Source organism: Littorina saxatilis, linkage group LG1 (assembly GCF_037325665.1).
Source record: "Littorina saxatilis isolate snail1 linkage group LG1, US_GU_Lsax_2.0, whole genome shotgun sequence".
NCBI classification, from domain to species: Eukaryota; Metazoa; Mollusca; class Gastropoda; order Littorinimorpha; family Littorinidae; genus Littorina; species Littorina saxatilis.
In genome coordinates, this window is record NC_090245.1 from 8677461 (window position 1) to 8699960 (window position 22500).

General features: G+C 44.1%; 2 protein-coding genes across 2 annotated transcripts in view; one reads left to right on the forward strand and one right to left on the reverse strand.

The window, feature by feature from the left end:
- LOC138960815 (ankyrin and armadillo repeat-containing protein-like) overlaps window positions 1–7239 on the forward strand; it is a 39292-nt gene extending 32053 nt beyond the window's left edge. Inside the window, exons 12-13 of the mRNA XM_070332463.1 lie at window positions 3862–3981; window positions 4862–7239. Coding sequence (XP_070188564.1) covers window positions 3862–3981; window positions 4862–5132 — 391 coding nt within the window. The 3' untranslated portion in view covers window positions 5133–7239. The remainder of the gene's footprint in view (window positions 1–3861; window positions 3982–4861) is intronic.
- A 1558-nt stretch (window positions 7240–8797) lies between these two features.
- Window positions 8798–22500, reverse strand: part of LOC138960854 (phosphatidylinositol transfer protein 3-like) — a 46085-nt gene continuing 32382 nt past the window's right edge. The window contains exons 2-6 of the mRNA XM_070332498.1: window positions 16455–16564; window positions 15415–15559; window positions 14201–14378; window positions 10931–11226; window positions 8798–10610 (exon numbers count right to left, since the gene is read on the reverse strand). Coding sequence (XP_070188599.1) covers window positions 10197–10610; window positions 10931–11226; window positions 14201–14378; window positions 15415–15559; window positions 16455–16552 — 1131 coding nt within the window. The 5' untranslated portion in view covers window positions 16553–16564 and the 3' untranslated portion in view covers window positions 8798–10196. The remainder of the gene's footprint in view (window positions 10611–10930; window positions 11227–14200; window positions 14379–15414; window positions 15560–16454; window positions 16565–22500) is intronic.

The following is a 22500-nucleotide window of genomic DNA, read 5'->3' on the forward strand; positions in this document are numbered from 1 at the left end:
GTTGAAAGTTTGGTCGGGTAATGTTCGACGAAGCCCGGACTTCGGTATTGCATTTCAGCGTGGTGGCTTAAAAATTAATTAATGACTTTGGTCATTAAAAATCTGAAAATTGTAAAAAAAAAATGTTTGTTATAAAACGATCCAAATTTACGTTTATCTTATTCTCCATCATTTTCTGATTCCAAAAACATATAAATATGTTATATTTGGATTAAAAACAAGCTCTGAAAATTAAATATATAAAAATTATTATCAAAATTACATTTTCCAAATCAATTTAAAAACACTTTCATCTTATTCCTTGTCGTTTCCTGATTCCAAAAACATATAGATATGATATGTTTGGATTAAAAACACGCTCAGAAAGTTAAAACGAAGAGAGGTACAGAAAAGCGTGCTATCCTTCCCAGCGCAACTACTACCCCGCTCTTCTTGTCAATTTCACTGCCTATGCCGTGAGCGGTGGACTGACGATGCTACGAGTATACGGTCTTGCTGCGTTGCATTGCGTTCAGTTTCATTCTGTGAGTTCGACAGCTACTTGACTAAATGTTGTATTTTCGCCTTACGCGACTTGTATTATATTACCCTCGAGAAATAAAGAATTGCCATTGTCATTGTCATTGTCACTCACTCACTCTCTCAATAGTCTACTTGCCAAAAAGAGTACCTGGAAATGTCTGTTCCTGTAAACTTTTATGACGGAAATGTAATCTATAGGGTATGTAGAGTCAAATTAGCTTGGTTGCCTAAAGATGCACTTTGGGAAATTCTCAGAATCCAAGATGGCCGCCCAACGGTCATCTTGAAGATGGTCAATATATAACTTTTGATCCAGATGGGCTAAAGAGTCGTGTAATACCTCAATATAGGGGTTTTTGATGTCAGCGAGTTCATTTCTGAGGTTGGTTTGTCAATCCTGTCAACAGAATCCAAGATGGCCGCCAAGATGGCCGTCAAAATATCTAAAAACACATTTCTCGCCATATCTGGGTTTCTAAAGCAGCTAGATTCATGATCTTAGTACTGACCATGTTTCCAAAGGCTGGGAAGCCGTTCTGATATCACCCAGATGCAAGATGGCTGCCAAGATGGCAGGTAAACGTCATTCACGCTCAAATCAATGTCACACAAAAATAAGGAAAACGCCATATTGTTTGTCTTTTGTCTGAAAGAACATGTTAGCATCCAGTTAAAGAGGCAACTTTCAGGACCTCAATCAAGTCCATGTGGGAAAGTCCATGTCCTAAAGCAGTTTAGCTGGCACGCCACGACCGAAATAGAAATCTACTGCTCTAGCGTTACAGCAAACAAACGATTTAAACTTTGAAACCATATCTCCTTCTTCATTGTCAGCTTCTTTCTCGTTTTACTGGTCGTCTTCAACAAACTCCTCCTCTTCCGCCTCCTCCTCCTACTCCTCCTCTTCCTCCTCTTCTTCCTCCTCCTCGTCCTCCTCCTCCACCACAGGCTCATGCTCCGTGTAAGGACTGCAGCAGGCATCTCCTCCCTCGCAATAACAGTATTCAGTGCACGTAAGTCTCCCACTGTGGCAACTGCACTTCTTCTCGCTGCACGCTTTCCCCTCGGCGCTGCAACTACAGCTCACGACATCAAAGAGCTGCTGCGGTGCTATCGGCGCATTAGACAGCGATGGTGTTACAGCACCAGATTCATCGACACCCCATCCGAAGCAGCGGATATCATGAGCCTCGGCTGGTGGATCTTTCTGGTCTGCTGCCTTCCACAACATCATCTGCAGATGTGCTCGGAGAGCATGCAGCCTCAGGTTGCAATCTGTTGGTCGTAGCCTCTTCAGAGGTGGTGGTTTCTTCCTGCTCAGATACAGTTTGGATCTTGCACCATTGAGGGACTTGGCCTTCTTCTGACTGTACAGCGCGAGGAAGAATGAGTCGGCAGTGGCCTTAAGTTGGTCATGACTGACGTCTGGCTCCCCAAGGACATCTTGCAGGCCTGGGATGTCGCTGTTTCCAAGCACCTTGAGCGCCGACTTCTTGCCCTTGTAACAGGGGTACAACACGGTGTCGCAGCCCGATAAGGCGTGCATGCCGAGTAGCTGACCACACTTGTCCCCCAATTTGTCCACTGTTGCGCGAATGTCAAGCACCGTGCCGTCCCACTTCTCCATCTGGATGCTCTTCTGTATCCTCTTCCTCCATGCCCAGTACACGAGAAGGACGAACACATCAGTGTCGTCACACAGCACCCTGATCGTCTCCGCCCTGCCTGCTGCAGCCTTCAGCATGGAGCTGCACAGCGTGATATCCGCCTCCTCATGAGTGACAAGACAATCGAAACTGCTGACAAGCTCCACGTTGTTCTGCAGAGGATATCCACAGAGGATGTTGCTGAGGAGGCGTTTGTTGTTGGCGTTCTTCATGATAGCTTCTCTGTGTGGGAGGGGGGTTGTGGGTGTCAGACGGAAGTCCTTTGATCCTTCCCCTGCCCTCCTCATCCTCTCGTGGTCCTTCGCAGTTGGCTGATTCTCATGGTACCTGTCAAACAACACCAGTGTCTGTGCTGCTGGAGGATAGCGGCTCAGTCGAGCGCCGAAACTCGCGACAAGATCTCCTGCTGTCCCCGCAACAGGCCACACAACATGGTACAGGAGCTGGCTGGCGTCGACCAGCACCACGTCTGGTGCAGGTGCGTTGTTTACCGGCACACCAAGACACTTGACGAGCACAGCCTTGTCTCCTTTCCTCAAACACCCGAACTCGTCGATGAGAGATGGAGGTACGGGACTGAGTTCGTACTTGAAGATGTCTGTCGCCTTCACACCACGTTGTTGCCCAATGATCTGAAGCCGTACGAATAATGTTTCAATGTCAAAGATGGCCTTGTCTTTCACAACCACTACTTTTTTCATCTCCTGCATGGTCTTCACTTTCCTCTCGATCGGGCCATGGAATGTGCCGTGAAGCGAAGCGGCGAACTGCTCACTTTGAGTGCTGCCGATCTTCAGTGCATCTTGGACATTTACTTTTGCTGGCGCGATCTGCCCGTTGACGATGTTGTACAGGTCAGTGGAATCAACAATGAGAGGGTGCGAGTGCTTCTGCAGTTCCTCTGCAATCTTCGTCCGGTCTGCTGCGTCCATCGCTCGTCTTCTTTTACCTTCCTCTTTGTGCTTGCTCTCCTTCTGTCCATCCCCACCATCGAGACCCATCGGCTTTTCTGAAAGTTGCCTCTTTAACTGGATGCTAACATGTTCTTTCAGACAAAAGACAAACAATATGGCGTTTTCCTTATCTTTGTGTGACATTAATTTGAGCGTGAATGACGTTTACCTGCCATCTTGGCAGCCATCTTGCATCTGGGTGATATCAGAACAGCTTTCCAGCCTTTGGAAACATGGTCAGCACTAAGATCATGAATCTAGCTGCTTTAGAAACCCAGATATGGCGAAAAATGTGTTTTTAGATATTTTGACGGCCATCTTGGCGGCCATCTTGGATTCTGTTGACAGGATTGACAAACCAACCTCAGAAATGAACTCGCTGACATCAAAAACCCCTATATTGAGGTATTACACGACTCTTTAGCCCATCTGGATCAAAAGTTATATATTGACCATCTTCAAGATGAGCGTTGGGCGGCCATCTTGGATTCTGAGAATTTCCCAAAGTGCATCTTTAGGCAACCAAGCTAATTTGACTCTCCGTACCCTGTAGATTACATTTCCGTCATAAAAGTTTACAGGAACAGACATTTCCAGGTTTCATACATGACATAGAAGGCTGGCTGGTAGACTACAATAATCGATAACAAATTAGAGACTGATTTTACAATGGTTCCGTCAGCTGTACGTCTGATTGTGTTGAGTGTCTGTGTCTGCAGGTGTCGAGTTGACCCCTACCTGATGCACGTGCTCAAACACTACACCAAGCGGAGCAAACTCTCGCCAGCCTTCGTGGAGGGCTGGAAACACTACAAGAAAATCGGCCTGCCTCCTATTGCGTAAGTCGCCTCTGCTCGTTATCTTCTACAGGCAAACACCCTTTTTAAGACCTTCAAAAATCTGAGAAAACAAGGTCTTAAAAAGGAGGGAGTCTTAAATTGGGGGGTCTTAAAAGGGGGTTCCATTGTATCGATACGAGTTCTTCCTGTTAAACGCTGGATTTACTGGTTGTTTGCATAAAAAGTGGTGTACATTCAGAAATTGTTGGTTCTCCCTTTCTCGGTCTAATTGAGTTAGTGTTTGTGTATTAATACAAAGTTCGATGCTGTGACTGGTCGCCGAAGGACGGCAAATCAGCTGTTAAATAAACTGATGAGTGAAAAAGACTTCCTATGAAACGCTGGATATACATGCTGTTTGAACGTAGCTTATGAATGGTGTAAATTCAGAACCTTTTGGGTCTCCGGTCTAATTGAGTTACTGTTTGTGTAAGTTTGATGCTGTGACTGGTCGCAGAAGGACGGCAAATCAGCTGTTAAATAAACTGATGAGTAAAAAAGACTTTAGAACTGTATTAATACATCTAGTGCCAGACTATCAGAATCAGACGCACTAGAAATTGTTCCTAGCAAACTGAGTGACCGTAGTTATTGCTGTTGTACCATATTGTTATTTTCCCAAACACGCAGCCAAAATCTGAAATCAAATACAGTGGTACCTGCGATATGTGGTCCCTCCGATAAGAGGACACCTCCCTTAGAAGAACACCTTCTGTTGTCGCTTCGTCTATTATCTCGACCAAAATATACCTGTCACGACAGGCCACCTGCAATGTAAGAACACTTTTGGATGGTCCAAAGGGTGTCCTTTCGTTGCAGGTACCACTCTACCCGTTATGAAACGAACGACAAAGACTTGAACGTCACATTATCATTTCAGGGAAGGACGACCGTCATTGGTCAAGGCCCGGCCGCCACGTGACGACATGCGACCAATCACAATCCTCAGCCTGGAAGACACGCCCAGCGGGTCGGGTCACATGAGAGGCTCGGCGTCCAATCTCAACACGGGAGACGACACCGGAAGGTCGTCACGTGCGTCGCGCGAGTCACGTGGCACGCGCCAGTCTCTGCACGCCAGTCAGATCTCGTTGGACACGCAGAGAACTCAGGCGTCCATGCAGGAGATGGTAATGGTCGAGGAGGCGTGAAAGAACTGTGGGCTTAGTCTGAAAGAACTGTGGGCTTAGTCTGGAAGAACTGTGGGCTTAGTCTGGAAGAACTGTGGGCTTAGTCTGAAAGGACTTAGGGCTTAGTCTGAAAGGACTGTGGACTTAGTCTGAATGGACTGTGGGTTAGTCTGAAAGGACTGTGGATTAGTCTGAAAGGACTGTGGACTTAGTCTGAATGGACTGTGGGTTAGTCTGAAAGGACTTAGGGCTTAGTCTGAAAGGACTGTGGACTTAGTCTGAATGGACTGTGGGTTAGTCTGAAAGGACTGTGGATTAGTCTGAAAGGACTGTGGACTTTGTCCTTGAAGACCTCTGTTTCAAAATGTGGGTTGCTTGTGCGTTAATTAACTCGTTGAAGAAAGGACCATGAAAGACGTACGAAATAAACTCGACACATATTCCGCATCAACGCGAAGAACTCAAAAACGCGTTAGCAGTGTGTTAGGTTGCAGGACATGTCTTCATTTATTCTTTACTTTTTGCTACGACATGCAAGGGTGTCACCTGATTGTCTAAAGCATGACAATGCCTGCTCTTCACACTGAAGAGGATACCTCAATGCTAAATAAACAAGCAAACATTGGATTTCGGCGCAAGACCGGATGGTGAAGACTTTTGTGCAGTGACAAATATAATTGTGTCTCAACCAGAACGACGAAAATGTGTTAAGGGACATTACATGCCGTGATAAGAACAGCCTGACTGGGTCCAGCATCTGAGCGGTAAACAATGCCAAACATGAGAGAAGGTGACCACTCATTTCGCCACATGGTCTTGTTAGTTGGGTGATGTTGGTGTGAGTAACCAATGGGTCCCTAGTGTGGTTTTCAGTTACAAAGATAACCTCTTTAAGGGTAACAAAATATATATCCGTCCAGAATTTGACTTTGTGTGTGATTCTCTCTTCTGCTGTGGACAAATGAAGAACTTCGGAATTTGAAGCTCACTATTATTTCCTCCTGACATCGAAATATACATCTTTGAGTCTCAGTGTAACTGCATGGATATTCTCATGATGTAGCTATGTGTCTTCAGCGTTCTCCCTTGTGTACAATCATTCAAAATGCTTCCAGGAATGTGTGTGACAGTTGACACTATTGTTGGCTCGTTAGAATGAACACTGAGTCAGTATTCTAACCTCGTTATACTTTAAGGTCAGTCTGGATGCTGTATGCTCACGGTATGTCCACAATCCAAAAACAAATTGTCTGCTTACGTTAGTTTGTTTGTTTGCTTAACGCCCAGCCGACCGCGAAGGGCCATATCAGGGCGGTGCTGCTTTGACATATAACGTGCGCCACACACAAGACAGAAGTCGCAGCACAGGCTTCATGTCTCACCCAGTCATATTATTTTGACACCGGAACAACCAGTCCTAGCACTAACCCCATAATGCCAGACGCCAGGCGGAGCAGCCACTAGATTGCCAATTTTAAAGTCTTAGGTATACCCCGGCACGACCTCCCGATCACGGGGCGGACGCCTTACCACTAGGCCAACCGTGCCGGTTACAGGTAACTGGCGCATATCCACCTTTAGTCACAAAACAACTGACGGTCATTGTCAGTACATTTAACCTATCCCAGCTTAACTGCTTTTGTATACAATCCGGCTGTCCGGCTGTTATTTGGACAGGTTCTGTTTGGGGAATGTCAATCAATTCTTCAAACCAGGATGTTTCCTTTGTTCATATGGTTTATTGAACAATTCTCACATGATAATCATATCTGGAATACGATCGGCTGTTATTTGGACAAGTTCTGTATGGGGAATCAATTCTTCAAACCCGGATGTTTCCTTTGTTCGTATGGCTTACTCAACAATTCTCAATGATAATCTTGATTACGATCGCTGTTATTTTGACAAGTTGTGTATGGCTTGCCGGATATGTGTTGTAATCTGTCAGAATGATCTGTTGTTCCTTCTACCTGCTGTTGCCTCCTTGGGCTTCCCGTTTCTGCCGCCATAATAGAAAACAGGAGAACATTGACATAGCAGCCGCTTAAACTTTTAAGGAGTTGACAGAATGACATAAACCTACTCTCTCTGTCTGTCTGTCCGTCTGTCTCTCTCTCTTCTCCCATCTCTCTCTCTTCGTGTGTGTGTGTGTGTGTGTGTGTGTGTGTGTGTGTGTGTGTGTGTGTGTGTGTGTGTGTGTGTGTGTGTGTGTGTATGTGTGTGCACCGTATGCCTGGCGGATTCATAAGACATGCATTTCCGAGTGAAACAAACCCTTGATTTCTCAAGTTTAGTCTCATTAAACTGTACAGCCTTTGGTCTCACCACACACGCGCAGTCAAACCTTGAAGCCGGTTTAAAGGACTTCAGGAACTTACGGGGGACACGCTGACAATCGGACAACCGCTTCGTTACCCGACTGCGGTTGTCCGAATGCGGTGCTTTCAATGTCACGTCATCAAAACAAAATTCAAGAATGATTTGTATTGTAATAACAATTATTTAAAACAAAAAAGTATTTGTTATAGCATTGTTGCAATTTAAAACATCTTCTTCTTCTTCTGCGTTCGTGGGCTGAAACTCCCACGTACACTCGTGTTTTTTGCTCGAGTGGAATTTTACGTGTATGACCGTTTTTTTACCCCGCCATTTAGGCAGCCATACGCCGTTTTCGGAGGAATTTGAAACATCTAAAATCGTCGCAAACATTTGTACTCGTCGCTCTTTTTTCTGACTATTTACCAATGCGTTCTTGCAAGCTGTCGGCCTGGCTGGTGGTATATTGTTTGACAATATTAATTGGTTCTAACACTTTCCTCTTTCATCTCGCATTGACACTGCCTCTGCCTATCTCTTTCCCTCTATTACAAACACACACACACACACACACACCATGCAACGAGCGTGTGTGCGTGTTCTTGTGTCAAAGTGTGTATCTGTATCTGTTTGTACCTTCGCATCTCATTCTCTCTGTCTGTGTGTGTGTGTGTGTGTGTGTGTGTGTGTGTGTGTGTGTGTGTGTGTGTGTGTGTGTGTGTGCAGTGTGTGTGTGTATGTGTGTATGCGTATGCGTATGTTTTGATGTGTGTGTGTGTGTGTGCGTGTGCGTGTGTGTGTGCGTGTGTGTGTGTATACGTGTGTATGTGTGTGTGTGTGTTTTGATGTGTGTGTTTTGATGTGTGTGTTTTGATGTGTGTGTGTGTGTAAGAGAAGACATTTTATTGATTTAAGTTAACAAAAGGTTTATTTCAACGTGGTGTGGGTGTACGTGTGTGTGAGTGTCTGGGTGTTTTTTTAATAGATACACAGAGAAAAATCGAGAGGGGAGAGATCTATAGAGAACGTGTGAAAGTGCCAGGTCTGTGCATGAAATGCTAGCTGTTGGATCAGCTTCAACGCGTTTTATTGACATGCTCATTAATTGTTAGCGAAAAACATCAGTTTTATTTTATTTTTATTTTTTGTTTATTGTGTAGCTCGTACGATTCAGTTCAACAGCAGTGGGATTTTTCGATAAGTTTACTTTTTTTGCCGCTCATTCTCGAATATAACCTGATCATTATAGCACTGTGTACCATCTCACCCTCATTATATTATGTACCGGGGTACCCAAACCTCAGCTCAGCAGAGCGTCATTAATGAAGCTGCTGTCATTAAATGAAAGTAGGCCAGTCTTGAGTCAGAAATTGCACATTTTGGAATGATCTTTATTATACATGTACACAAATCATCATTTTCTAGAAGTAGCGCTGAACTTATCAATTCGAGTCCGTGAAATAAATTATTCAGGCATAAGTGACATGTAAGATGTAACACATACCAGCTTCAGTCAGACAACGTTATATTCAGTAATTAACATCTTCACTCATATACAAACTACGTGTCTTGTAATTTTGCCCCATCTCATTGTCTGCGATTATACTTTGCATCACATTTTCTCTTTTATGGACAAATAAATGTGTGTATCTATTTTGTCATAATTATATCAGTGAACTAAAGCCAACACATACACACACACACACACACACACACACACACACACACACACACACACACACACACACAAATGCCAGAACATACAGACAGACAAAAGCCGCCAGACCCCATCACAAACAGAACTCTACAATCCACAGGTGTTGCCTCCACACACACACACACACACACACACACACACACACACACACACACACACACACACACACATTTTTGTTTCTGTCAAATGCCTTAATTAACTGAACAAAAATCATGACTCCCTTTTCCTCTGCGTATCAGTCTTACAAACAACAAATTAATACAACTTGATGATAACGTATAATGCTGTGTCGATGTCCCACAACCACTTTGGCGTCTTAATCAGGAGTCACTAGCTGTGCAGCTGGTGGCTTGAATGCAAGGACCACAGGTCAGTTACCCAAACAGAACACCGGGCCTTCCTTTTGAGGTAACTGAAGTTCAGCAATGCAGTCACACAAACTGCAATTCAACTTAGGCACACTCCTACTCCCTTGTTAACAAGTTAGGATGCTCGTCTCAGATCTTGCCAGGCTTTTACATGGGATAAAACCATCCCTCCACTTGTTCGCATACCAGAAATGAACAGCCTGGGTGCCCGCTTTCTTGGCACAGTAGGAACTTTTTATGAATTAATTTTTTTAAAGCCACTAGAGTGGATTTTTATGAAATTAATTCATATAAAGAATCCAAATCACCACAGCAAGCATTCAGGGTGCTGCATTTTGATATGTGACCAAGTGGAGGGATGGTCTTATCTAATGAAAAAGCCTGGCCACATCTGAGACGAACTACATGTTTACACGAGAAGGAGTGTGCCTTTACCTAGAAACTCTCATAATAAAAAAATAAAAAAAGTGGTTTAAAACAGAACGGCAACCAACATTAGTATATAAAATAAACAACGGACACAAATTAGAGATGAAATACGATAAACAAATGCACAAAAAAATTGCACACAACCGTCCAGTAATAAAAAACTTATAAAATATTACAGCTGGTAAATCCTCATGACAGAATCACTCCAGACACAATTTTAGCAGACGGACCCGGAAGGTAATCGACGTACAAAAATCAAGAACCCGTGCCAAGTCGCACGGCATTGGCCGGAATCTGAAGGTCACTTGGAATGTCAAGGTCAAAGTCCCCCTCTTCTACTTCCTCCCCCTCCCTTTTCTCCCCCTTACCCCCCTCTTTTTCCACCATGCTTTGAGCGCGTTGACGCTCCAGAAGTTCTTCCTTGGACAGCGACACGGCCGCCACCTCTCTTCCTGTCAGGTGATCCACGATGTTGGGGTGGGGCTTGTGCACGTGAAAGGGCGTGGCTTCATTTCCGAGGGGCGTGGCTAAGTTAGGACTGCCCCCATCGCTGTCTGATTGACAGGCCTTCTTGAAGGTCTCCAGGTACTGGGTGACGTAGGTGGGAGTGCCTCTGGGGTCGTGTAGGGGCTTACCAGTGGAGGAAGAGGGAGGGTTCCAGAACTCCACCTGGGATGTGGTTTAAACAAGATTTGATTCTCTTGAAATGGTGCACTAATATTGAAACAATAGATGTATGCGCAAGAGCAAACACTAGCATTCCACGGTCTGGACGTTTACAAAATGACATCAATATGACACACATACACACAAACACAGACCGACAGACACACACACACATGCAAAATAACACACACACACACACACACACACACATATTCACACACACAAACACACACACACACTCATTCACACACACTCCCCACCCCACCCGAACACACCCCCCCCCCCCCGCCCCCCCCCCCCCCCCCTCATCAACCCCCACCCACCTGGGGCTTGGAGAGCGGTTTCTGCTTGTTGAGGGCGATCTCCTCCAGCAGCCAGTGACTGAGCTCCGCGCTGAACAGCCTGGAGAAGAGGTCGGTCATCTTTGACTTGGAGCGGACCAGCTTGACCTTGGCGGCTGTCTGGGGATGCAGGAACTGTTTGATGGCCTTCCACACGCCGTGAAAGACGGGGCTGTGGTTGAGGCAGACCACCTGGCCGAGCCGCTCAGGGTAGTGGTTGGACAGACTGTTTGTCACGCCGTAGCCTAGCTTCGGGTTGCACGAGCTCAGCGTCATACCTGGGGACATAGACATGGTATAGACATAGAACAATTTATTATCTCAAGAGAAGAAACTCAGGTACTGACAGACAGACCGTTGTTTTGCGTCGTATGGATAGAACGTGGGATAGAACGATGGACATGCCGTAGCCTAGTTTCGCCAGTTGCACGAGATCAGCGTCATACCTGGCCGTGGACACGAAAGGTACAGAGGGGTGCGATAAGTATTGCATTCTCGAGGTCGACAAATTGCAAACTTAAATTTGTAGCGTCGCACAAAACTTCCCATTTCTCGGAACTAAACTACGGAGCGTCACTACATTTCACATGGTGACAGTACATGATGTGACCTTTTTGTCCCAGGAGTTTATAACTGTCCTCTGTCAAGTTTTTGCTGCATGCTTGTGGAGTTATGTACATGAACAGGAAAAGTAAAAAGCCAAAATCCATGTGGAAGCAATTTACTCTACAGGCTTTAAAAAAGCTTAATCTCAATCATGAACAGGAACAATATCTGGGAGAAGGAAATATTTCTCAACTGTTCAAGCGGCTGGAGTTGCGAGAAAAGTATATAACAATCCTAGATTTAGAAAGTCTCAGTGAGAGCGTCAGTTTCTGTTTGTCGAAATAGACTGTCGAAATAGACTGTCGAAATAGACTGTCGAAATAGACTGTCGAAATAGACTGTGGAAATAGACTGTCGAAATAGACTGTCGAAATAGATTGTCGAAATAGACTGTGGAAATAGACTGTGGAAATAGACTGTGGAAATAGACTGTGGAAATAGACTGTCGAAATAGATTGTCGAAATAGACTGTCGAAATAGACTGTCGAAATAGACTGTCGATTATGATTTCGGGATGTTTGACACCTTTTTGAGCCGGACTTTTGAATGTACTGGATGGAAAAGTAATTGGTAAATACAAAAACGGCAGGTTTTTTTCCTGTGCTAGTCAAAAAAAGTTTAAAAAGTTCAATAAAGACTAACGTTGTTATGCCGCCTATTTCTTTACCTAAATCGGGCCGAGTCTTCTTCATGCAACCAGAAAACAACCACCAATGCAAATCAGATAAAGAATAACGACTTAGATTGAACCATTTATATTTTATGACTGTGCATCCGGGCATTCATTAGCCACCACCTGTGCAGTCAATGACAAAGACGCAGGTAGACACACCAGGGTATGTAGATATGATTGATGATGAATTAAATGTGTTTAAAAGCAAACCCAAGTTAATTAAGTTATATTTAAAGAAAAAACGGAATTATAGCTTTGAAAAATCTCATGCAATCGATTTTTGGAAAAGAAAACTAGATTTTGTTTTTGTCGAACAAACGTGGTTGTTGCCACGACAGGTGACAAAAGAAGTGCGCCTGCGTGTGTTGCAATGGAAAATTTGTCACAATTTATATCCCACCACCATTTTATTACATAAAATGAAAGTAAGTCAAACAAAAACCTGCAACGAGTGCCCACATATTTTGGATGTCATGGAACACTTTTTCAATGAGTGTCCCCGAATTAAAAGGTTTTGGACTTATATTGAACAAATGTTGAACAGTCTGACAGGTCGGGCTTTCTTATTGTCTATTACAGATGTATTATTCGGAATTGAAAAATGTCAGAAATCAGCGTTAATTAACCATGTTTTATTGATAGCAAAAATGTGCAGTAGCAAAGTTAAGAAAACTAAATCGCGTATTCCATTGGAAATTGTATTTCAACAAGAACTTGCGCTACAAAAGGTTTATCCCCATTGTCCTTAGTTAGATTGTAGTTGAATTAAAAAGTAATTTAATGGAAATGTAACCTGTAATGTAAAAGTAAACAAAATTAAAATTTCATTGAAAAAAAAAAGACCAATGAAGAAGGATATGCTCACCGCCCCCCCCCCCCCAAAAAAAAAAAAAAAGAAAAAAAGAAAAAAGACAAAAAAAGACGAAAGAGGCAAAAAATATGGGTTGAAGCATCCTGCATGCAACTGAGGTCAAAAAAAAACAAGTCGCGTAAGGCGAAAATACAATATTTAGTCAAGTAGCTGTCGAACTCACAGAATGAAACTGAACGCAATGCTATTTTTCAGCAAGACCGTAGACTCGTAGCATCGTCAGTCCACCGCTCATGGCAAAGGCAGTGAAATTGACAAGAAGAGCGGGGTAGCAGTTGCGCTAAGAAGGATAGCACGCTTTTCTGTACCTCTCTTTGTTTTAACTTTCTGAGCGTGTTTTTAATCCAAACATATCATATCTATATGTTTTTGGAATCAGGAACCGACAAGGAATAAGATGAAAGTGTTTTTAAATTGATTTGGACAATTTAATTTTGATAATAATTTTTATATATTTAATTTTCAGAGCTTGTTTTTAATCCGAATATAACATATTTATATGTTTTTGGAATCAGCAAATGATGGAGAATAAGATAAACGTAAATTTGGATCGTTTTGAAAATTTTTATTTTTTTTTACAATTTTCAGATTTTTAATGACCAAAGTCATTAATTAATTTTTAAGCCACCAAGCTGAAATGCAATACCGAACCCCGGGCTTCGTCGAAGATTACTTGACCAAAATTTCAACCAATTTGGTTGAAAAATGAGGGCGTGACAGTGCCGCCTCAACTTTCACGAAAAGCCGGATATGACGTCATCAAAGACATTTATCAAAAAAATGAAAAAAAACGTTCGGGGATTTCATACCCAGGAACTCTCATGTCAAATTTCATAAAGATCGGTCCAGTAGTTTAGTCTGAATCGCTCTACACACACACACACACACACAGACAGACGCACATACACCACGACCCTCGTTTCGATTCCCCCTCGATGTTAAAATATTTAGTCAAAACTTGACTAAATATAAAAAGACACACCAGGGGGAGAAAAAACACTACGCAAATCTTTGGAAAAAAATAATGGCTGAGATTGAGCACATTCATATTTTATAACATCAATACTAAAGTGCATCCGGGTAACTATTCATTAGTGCCCACCTGTGCAGTCAATGACGAAAACCCAGGTAGATACCCCAGGGGTCATGGTTCGCTTGGCGTTCTCTATGAGGTAGGTGACATGGGCCACTGAGTCCTCTGTAGTGTTCTTGTGTGTGGAGGCCTGGGCAAAGTTAGCGTAGATCACGGGCCTGCCCGCCTCGTCGTGGCCCACTTGTCTCTGTCACGGGAACAAAACAAAAACACATATCAGGGATGTTTGCTGGGATTTATAATCATTTTTTTTTCTTGAATTGGCCATAAATGTTTGGGCAATTTTCCGAAGTTAAAGGCAGTTTTTAGAGTGCCCTTCCTCTTCCGCCCCCCCCCCCTCTCCCTCTCTCCCCTCCATAACGAAAAAAAGTTCCGCAAACCTGCCGAAATAAAAGCAAATTTCCCTGATTTAAATAAGGTGTCGGCTTCTTGCCGACTCTTGATGTCAAATTACATCCCTGCATTTGTATAGCTAACATTTCTGTTTGTAAGTGTGATTTAAGTCTAGGCAAAGCTATCTGGTCTGCATGCTTCACCATGATGTACCTGCCCCTCTTGACATGGAAGGAAATAGTGCGTATTAAAAAGCCGAACATGTTTGGAAACAGCACATTACCCTAGTTTTGTACACAATGAGATCCATAAGGCCCCCCCAAAAATAGTCTGTTTACGGTAACCCGACCGACCCTATTTTTTTCGTGCGACCCTAGACTTTTTTTGGCATTTGGGGAAAAAAAATAAAAAATCTTTTGGTTTTTTTTGCAAAATAACGGTAAAATATGGTTTTTTGAAAAAAAAAAAAAAAAAAATCCCGACCTACCGACCCTATTTTTTTGGCCTATGTTACCGTAAACAGATCTATTTTTTTGTTTGGCCTAAGGAAGCAGTCGGTGCTTTATGTAAAAATCTATCTTTGCTTCGATAACTATTACCCTTGAAACATCTTTGGGTCAGCATACACATCTGGTGAATTTTGTTTGTCAAACACAGCAAATCTTGAAGCACAGACGCAAAGACAGGCAGGCTGACAGACAGACAGACGGACGGACGGACGGGTAGACAGACGGACGGACAGAAAAACATACAGTTGGACGGACGGACGGACGGGCGGGCGGACGGACGGACGGACAGACGGAAAAGACAGATAGACAGACACACAGACAGACACACAGGCAGACACACAGCCAGCCAGCCAGACTCTCCGTCAGTCTCCCTGTTCTTACCATGGAGTGGAATCCAGGTCTGTTGTGACACCATGAGCACTCAAGCGTCAGGGGGCGTGTCCGACGTCTGTACTCTATGCTCTCACTCAGCATCTTCTCCGCCGCTTCCAAGTCCCAGTCACGGGACTTGAGATATCGTATAATCCTGTTATCATAAACCAGAATTGTTATAAGGGTTAGACAGTGATGGGGGGCAGTCCCGACTTAGCCACGCCCCTCAGGAGTGAAGCCACCCCCCTTCACGTGCACAAGCCCCACCCCAACGTCGTGGATCACCTGACAGGAAGAGAGGTGGCGGCCGTGTCGCTGTCCAAAGAAGAACTGCTAGAACGTCAGCGCACCCACTCAGAGCATGGTGATAAAATAGGGGGATAAGGGGGTAGTTCTACTTGCAAAAGTAGACCACATCCTAGCATATAACCACGTCATGTCCCAAATAGACAGCAATATTAAGTTAGCATAGCATAGACCACATTGCAAACGCTATTTTGCGTTTATCAGGTGCGCTACTTTTGCCATTAGAATTATATTGTATTTCACACAGTGTTCCCAACTGGTTGGAGAAATTGTGTTCACATTAGAACACTTTGAGTTTGGAGTGTACATACGGCACATCTTTTCAACCAAAAATCATTATTTATGCTACAATTTCTGAAAAATTGTTCAAAGATGAAAGCAGACCTGTCCTTTCCCAACACATCTAAGGTATTCAACACGTAATAATTTCATCCGTCGTGATATAACCTTCGTGGTTGACGTTAAACACCAAATAAAGAAAGAAAGAAAGAATAATTTCATAAATAGAAAGCAACGCAGTCCCAACCTTACTTGTAGATCTATATGACACATGTTTGCTTCCTAAACCTGATTGTTATGCATAGTTATATACGAATGGAGGCAAGAGAGAATGAAAGGGGGGTGAGGGTAAGTTGGAGTATTGTATATTTCAAAGCAATTAGAAGATTCAACCAAAAACACCTTCATAATCATAATTTTGTGTTATTGTATGTGAAACGACCAATTGAAAATACAACACTTACGTCTCATCTGCAGTGGAGAAATCTGGTTCATCTGGTAATGGCTGTAGCTTTGCTATGCGTTCCTTCAGCTCAGCGATCATCTTGGTTTTGTCCGCCATGTTGACAGGTCACTGGAAGCAGATATGTATACAATTTGAGAGAGAAAAAAAGATAATTATAAAGAAGCCAGAATACCAGGTCTGTCTAAGTGTGATTTTAATCAAAACCCTGCTGAATTGCACCGAGACACTTGAAATTGATGGAGTCCCAAGCCTGTGTAAATTGCGGTTGGAGAAACTCTGTTTTCTTAGCATCTGACAGCGCCATCGCGGCACGCGTCTGGGAAATTCCCCTCGGGAAAAAGACAGAGCAAGCATCAAACACGAGACTGAACTGGAGAAGCTGATACGATAAACAGAGGTCAACCTGACCGCCGATTCAGAACGTGCTGAGTATCTATATCGGGCTTCGGTCACAGAGGGCAACATTAATCTCACTTCTTTGCTTATTTACTGTCGTTGACGCATGCAGACGAAGGTCGCGTAAAACAAAGCCGTACACAAACTGAGTGAAATCTTCTGCACCCTTGCTCTAAAGCCTAGGTCTCTCTTTGACTATCCGTGGCAAGATAGGGCTGAGAATCCTGTACCGAATTCTGTACAGCGAAGGCGGCCTGAAACCCGACCTGCACTGCCTGCATGATCTTGACAGCTTCATTCTACGCTTGACTTTTGCGCTGGTAACTTCCTGTTTAAACCTAATATATTGTTGTTTCGTGCGTTGATCTATTTGGTAGATGCATATTTCTAAGCAGGGGCGTAACAGCCCTACAAAAAAACGGTCCATGGGGCGGGTAAGGGGGGAGGGGGGGGGGGGGGCGGTGATGTGTGATTGGGTCCGTCTATGACGGCTTACTAGTGCCAAAACCTCATAATTGTAATTATCAAGGGAAAATTAGTAATTTTCCCTTGATAATTACCATTTTCACGTGTTTATTACTAATTTATTACTAATGTTGCCGGAATAATTACTAACTTTCACCTGTTCATTACTAATTTTTAGTTTTGGCTCACTTCCTGACGGATTGCTAGTGCCAAAACTAAAAATTAGGAATTTTCCCGTGAAAATGAGTACATAACAGGTGAAAACAGTAACTGACAGCGTTAATTAGTAATTATCACGTGATAATGGGTAACCCCAGATTTTGGCACTAGTAAGCCGTCATATGCGTCAATTGAAGGCAATAGGGGAGGAGTGGAAAATTTCCGTTAAGGGCAGAATATACGTGCGCAGAGTCAGCGGCACAGACGACGCACTGCATATTATTTATGCCGCGATAGGGATTATGACAAGTACTTGGCCTGTTTTCTTTTCACGCAACGTGTAGCGGGCTGGGATAATCTGCAGTGCGTCGTCTTTGCCGCTGACTTTGCGCATGTATATTCTGCCCCTCACCACCTCATCCCAGTGACTGGAGGCATACTGATAGTCGGCATCAACTCTGCGCCGACACATACATTTCTTTCCAAAGACAAAGTGTTCGCTTCGTTGCTCAGACTAATGTCGGTGCAATGTATGTGAGTATTAGTGTTACCCTGGTCAGTCACTAGAGTGAGTTCTGTCTGTAAGTATCATTTGTGAAGGACAGAGTGTGGAGGGTTTAGTGCCAACAGTGGAGGTAATAATTATTCGTTTTCTGTAAATTCAATTCTATTGATCGGCTCCTTGTACATTTTTGTTCTCCCCAAAGGCATGGGGCGTTACATCTTAAAGTTCTCCAATCTCATTCAAACATAGTCGTATAACCCCCCCCCCCCACCCCCCCCCAAAAAAAAAATCCCCCCCCCCAAAAACAAATCAAACACAAAAGCGCGCGCGCACGCACACACACATTCAAACACACACACACACACACACACCCGTACACACACCGTGGCACACACAGACACCACCTCACCCCACCCCACATCACACCATCTTTTCCTCTTTTTTGTTTTACTCAGCAGTAAAACGTTGTGCGCCTGAATGATGATAAGTGTCTTATGAGTTGACATTGATCATCAGGAATGTTAAGCTAAACGTGCATGCCGAATAATAAGCCCAACCGATCGACATACACATGATCCATTTGCATTTAATGTGACTAGCCTTCTCGCAATAATCATACATCGTATAAACACATATTCAAACGTCCGTCGTTATTGTCTGTACATTTTTGTGAACAAATAACAGTGTGTGTGTGTGTGTGTGTGTGTGTGTGTGTGTGCGCGCGCGTGCGTGCGTGTGTCTGTTTAACATTCAAAATATGTTGTGTTTCTGGTCTTTGGTATTCAAGTCCCCCCAGCAGGTCGCTTTGGCAAAAGCTTGGTGGATATTTTTTTTCATGTCATGATATACTGTTCCAGCTCAGTGTAGCATTTTCGATTTGGCTTTTCATTCTGCCTAGCATTATTGAGACTTTGTCCACTCTGCATTCCTTCTGGTCAGCTTCAGACACACACACTCTGCAGTGATGAACAGCCAAGCCGTTCCCAGAGGGCGGGGGTAGTGGACTTGCCACTCTGATCCGGGGAAAGATATTGAGATATTGAGACTTTGGTTGAACTTCCAGAAGAGAGCCGAAAAGTGAGAGTAGAGTAGAGGTGGGGGCGGGGGTGGGTATGTGTGTCGTGTTGAAGGGTGGAGGTGGTGGTGGTGGAGGGGGGGGGAGGGGGTGGGCGGCTTGGAGTGCGTGTGGAGATTAATTGACGTCGACTTGCAAAGTGTATTCGAGCAGAAACAATTAACTGTCGAGTGTCACATGTCAAAGGCAGCCGGCGTGCGTATTCATTGCTCCGACCGTCCCACGGAAAACACACCCACACGCTTTAAAATAAATGAAAAATACACTTTGATGTCATGCTGACCAAGTCTGACTGAAATTATCCAAAACTGATGATACGACGAAAGAGAGAGAGTGTAGGGTGTATGTGTGTGTGGGTGTCACACGCACACGTGTGTGTGTGTGTGTGTGTGTGTGCGCGCGCGCGCGTGTGTGTGTGTGTGTGTGTGAAGCAGACATCTTAATATTCCTCAGACGCACGTGGGGGGTGGGGGGCAAAGATGGGGTATCTCGACGTGCCAGCATTTTTGCTAACACACACACACACACACACACACACACACACACACACACACACACACACACACACACACACGATGTATTACAGAGGACTAGCATACATAAGGGTCACTAACAAAGTTACCGGAAGAAAGAAAATCAGTTTCAAGTTACAAGCTAGCCTTCCATCCCCCACCTTCCCTTAGTTGTTACTGCCCGAGAGAAAATCGATCATGGCAATAAAGATGCCTGATTGGTGTAACGAAACCACTTTTTCCACAAATCTCTTTTCCAATTTCTGCCTTGTTTTTGGTGGGCCAAGTCTATTTGCCGACGAGCTTGCACAAAATAAATATTTACCGTGTCATACCTCGCAAAGTTTAGGTTATTTATTGTTATCGCACCGGTAACTCAATTTTTCGCTTGCCCTTTGCAAGAGTTCTTGCCACGAGAGACCTATACAAACTCAATTGTATTTCCCGGTAGAATCAGCGAAAACTAATATATTGCCTTTCCAATAAGACAAACTTCGATTTATTGGTACACATTTGCCAAGAGGTGACTGGTCGATCTACCTCTCAGCAAGATTCTTCGAACAGGTTAATTTGGTAAAGCAGTTTAACAGGGGACAACAGAACACATTTGACGTGTCCTCTTTTTCAAAGGCCAAGAGATTACAGGTGCCAATACAGAATTCATTTTAATTAACTGATTTTAAGTTGACGCGTAATTTTAAGTTGACATCAATCACAATGTATTTATATGTAATACTAGATGAATACCCGCTTCGCCGGGTACCCGGCTTTGCCGGGAAGAAGTAGAGCCGAATACCCGGGTACCCGGCTTCGCGATTGACGCCACACGAAGGAAGGGAGATAAACGCGCAAAACACTGGAGAAGATAAGGAAGAGTTACTGGGAATGGATGTACAGAAAAACCAAAATCGGTTCAGGGCTGCGCGCTGAGAGCACGTGTTGAAAATTTTCATCGACCAGATTGTGTTTTGGGTCTACCTGAATATGCCCACCAAATTTGAAGCAGATCCATCGAGAACTTTGGCCGTGCATCGCGAAGTGACCAACAGACAGACAGACAGACAGACAGACAGACAGACAGACACAAGCCGTATATAGATATAGAAGGGACACAAGAGAGTATGTAGATGCACGTGGACATGCTTGTGAGGTTGCGGGTATGTGTGTGCATATGTTTGAATTGAATGTGTCTATAAGTTTCGAGAGTGTGATTTCATGTGATGTAATATCTGTGTAGACGAGCCCAAAGAAAATATTCTCTTTGTCCTACATTCAGATAGCAAAGTTATGTATTGAATTGAATTGAATATATTGAATTGAATTGAACTGAATAAACAATAATATATCGGGAAAGGTCTACTCCCTGCATGCAGCAAGTAAAGACGCAAATTGCAGGCATTTTATAAGTACCCTTTTTAATGTGTAAATATCATTGAATCCAAATGAGTTTCATTAGACACTACCTCGATATGGACTAAGCGCTCAAAGCTTTAACTTCGTCCTTCCTGAAAACGTTCAGCGTATGACTCTTTTTTGTTTACCTTCCGCAATCTTGCTCACCACTCAGTGCCGAAGCTGTTCTAGTTTCAAGACCTTCCCCCTCTGAAGCTGCTCTAGTTTCAAGAGCTTCTCCCCTCTGAAGCTGTTCTAGTTTCAAGAGCGTCTCCCCTCTGAAGCTGTTCTAGTTTCAAGAGCGTCTCCCCTCTGAAGCTGCTCTAGTTTCAAGAGCTTCTCTCCTCTGAAGCTGTTCTAGTTTCAAGAGCTTCCCCCTCTGAAGCTGTTCTAGTTTCAAGACCTTCCCCCTCTGAAGCTGCTCTAGTTTCAAGAGCTTCTCCCCTCTGAAGCTGCTCTAGTTTCAAGAGCTTCTCCTCTCTGAAGCTGCTCTAGTTTCAAGACCTTCCCCCTCTGAAGCTGCTCTAGTTCCAAGAGCTTCTCCCCTCTGAAGCTGTTCTAGTTTCAAGAGCTTCCCCCTCTGAAGCTGTTCTAGTTTCAAGACCTTCCCCCTCTGAAGCTGCTCTAGTTTCAAGAGCTTCCCCCTCTGAAGCTGCTCTAGTTTCAAGGTCTTCCTCCTCTGCTTGACTTCTCAGGGATTAAAGTGTTGCACTTATCCCATCGGTTTTCCTTTTCTCTACGCGCCGTCTCAGGAATATCAAGATGTCTGCTCCAAAAAGCAGCGAGGACATTGACGGATGGGAGGGGAAGCACGTGCACCAAAAAAAGGAGACCAGGCTTGGCCCAACGGCATCTCCATTAAAGCTTGTCAATATCTCTTTTGGAAGACGGTGATGGTTGGGGAGGGGGAGGGAGAGGCAAGGGCGGGATGTGGTGGCATATCGATGTGTCAGCATTTTTGCTGGCAGTTGCAGCAAAAACAGGACAGTTGGACTTGGTGGTAGTGGTGAAATATCTGAACAAGCCAGCATATTTTTCTTGGGTGCCTGCATCGAAGACGAAGAATGTCGCGAACCCGATTCATTCCACGTTACAGACAGGCGAAGTCACGTAGTGCTATGGATTTCTGCCTTCAAACTTGAAGGTTTGGGGTTCGTTTCCCGGCTGCGCCTCGTGAGATATGGCCAAGGGTGGAGATTTGTTCGATCTGCTAGTGCCTTATCCCCGATCATATGTACGTACACACAAGCACAATACAAAATACGCACGAAAAAGATCATGTAATTCATGTCAGAATTCGGCGGGCTAAAGAAACACGAACATACTTGGCATGCATCCCCTCGATCTGTGACTGCCTAAATGCGAGGGAAATCAGCCATACACACAAAAGACCGCTCGTGTGGGGGAAAACCCCTTTCATCGAGCGCACGTGTGAGTTGTAAGCCCACGTACCTGTACCGAAGATGTGCTCATTAGTGGGGAAACCATTGCGCACATGAGAATCGTGAATGCCACAGACAGAAGCGGTGATGAAAAATGT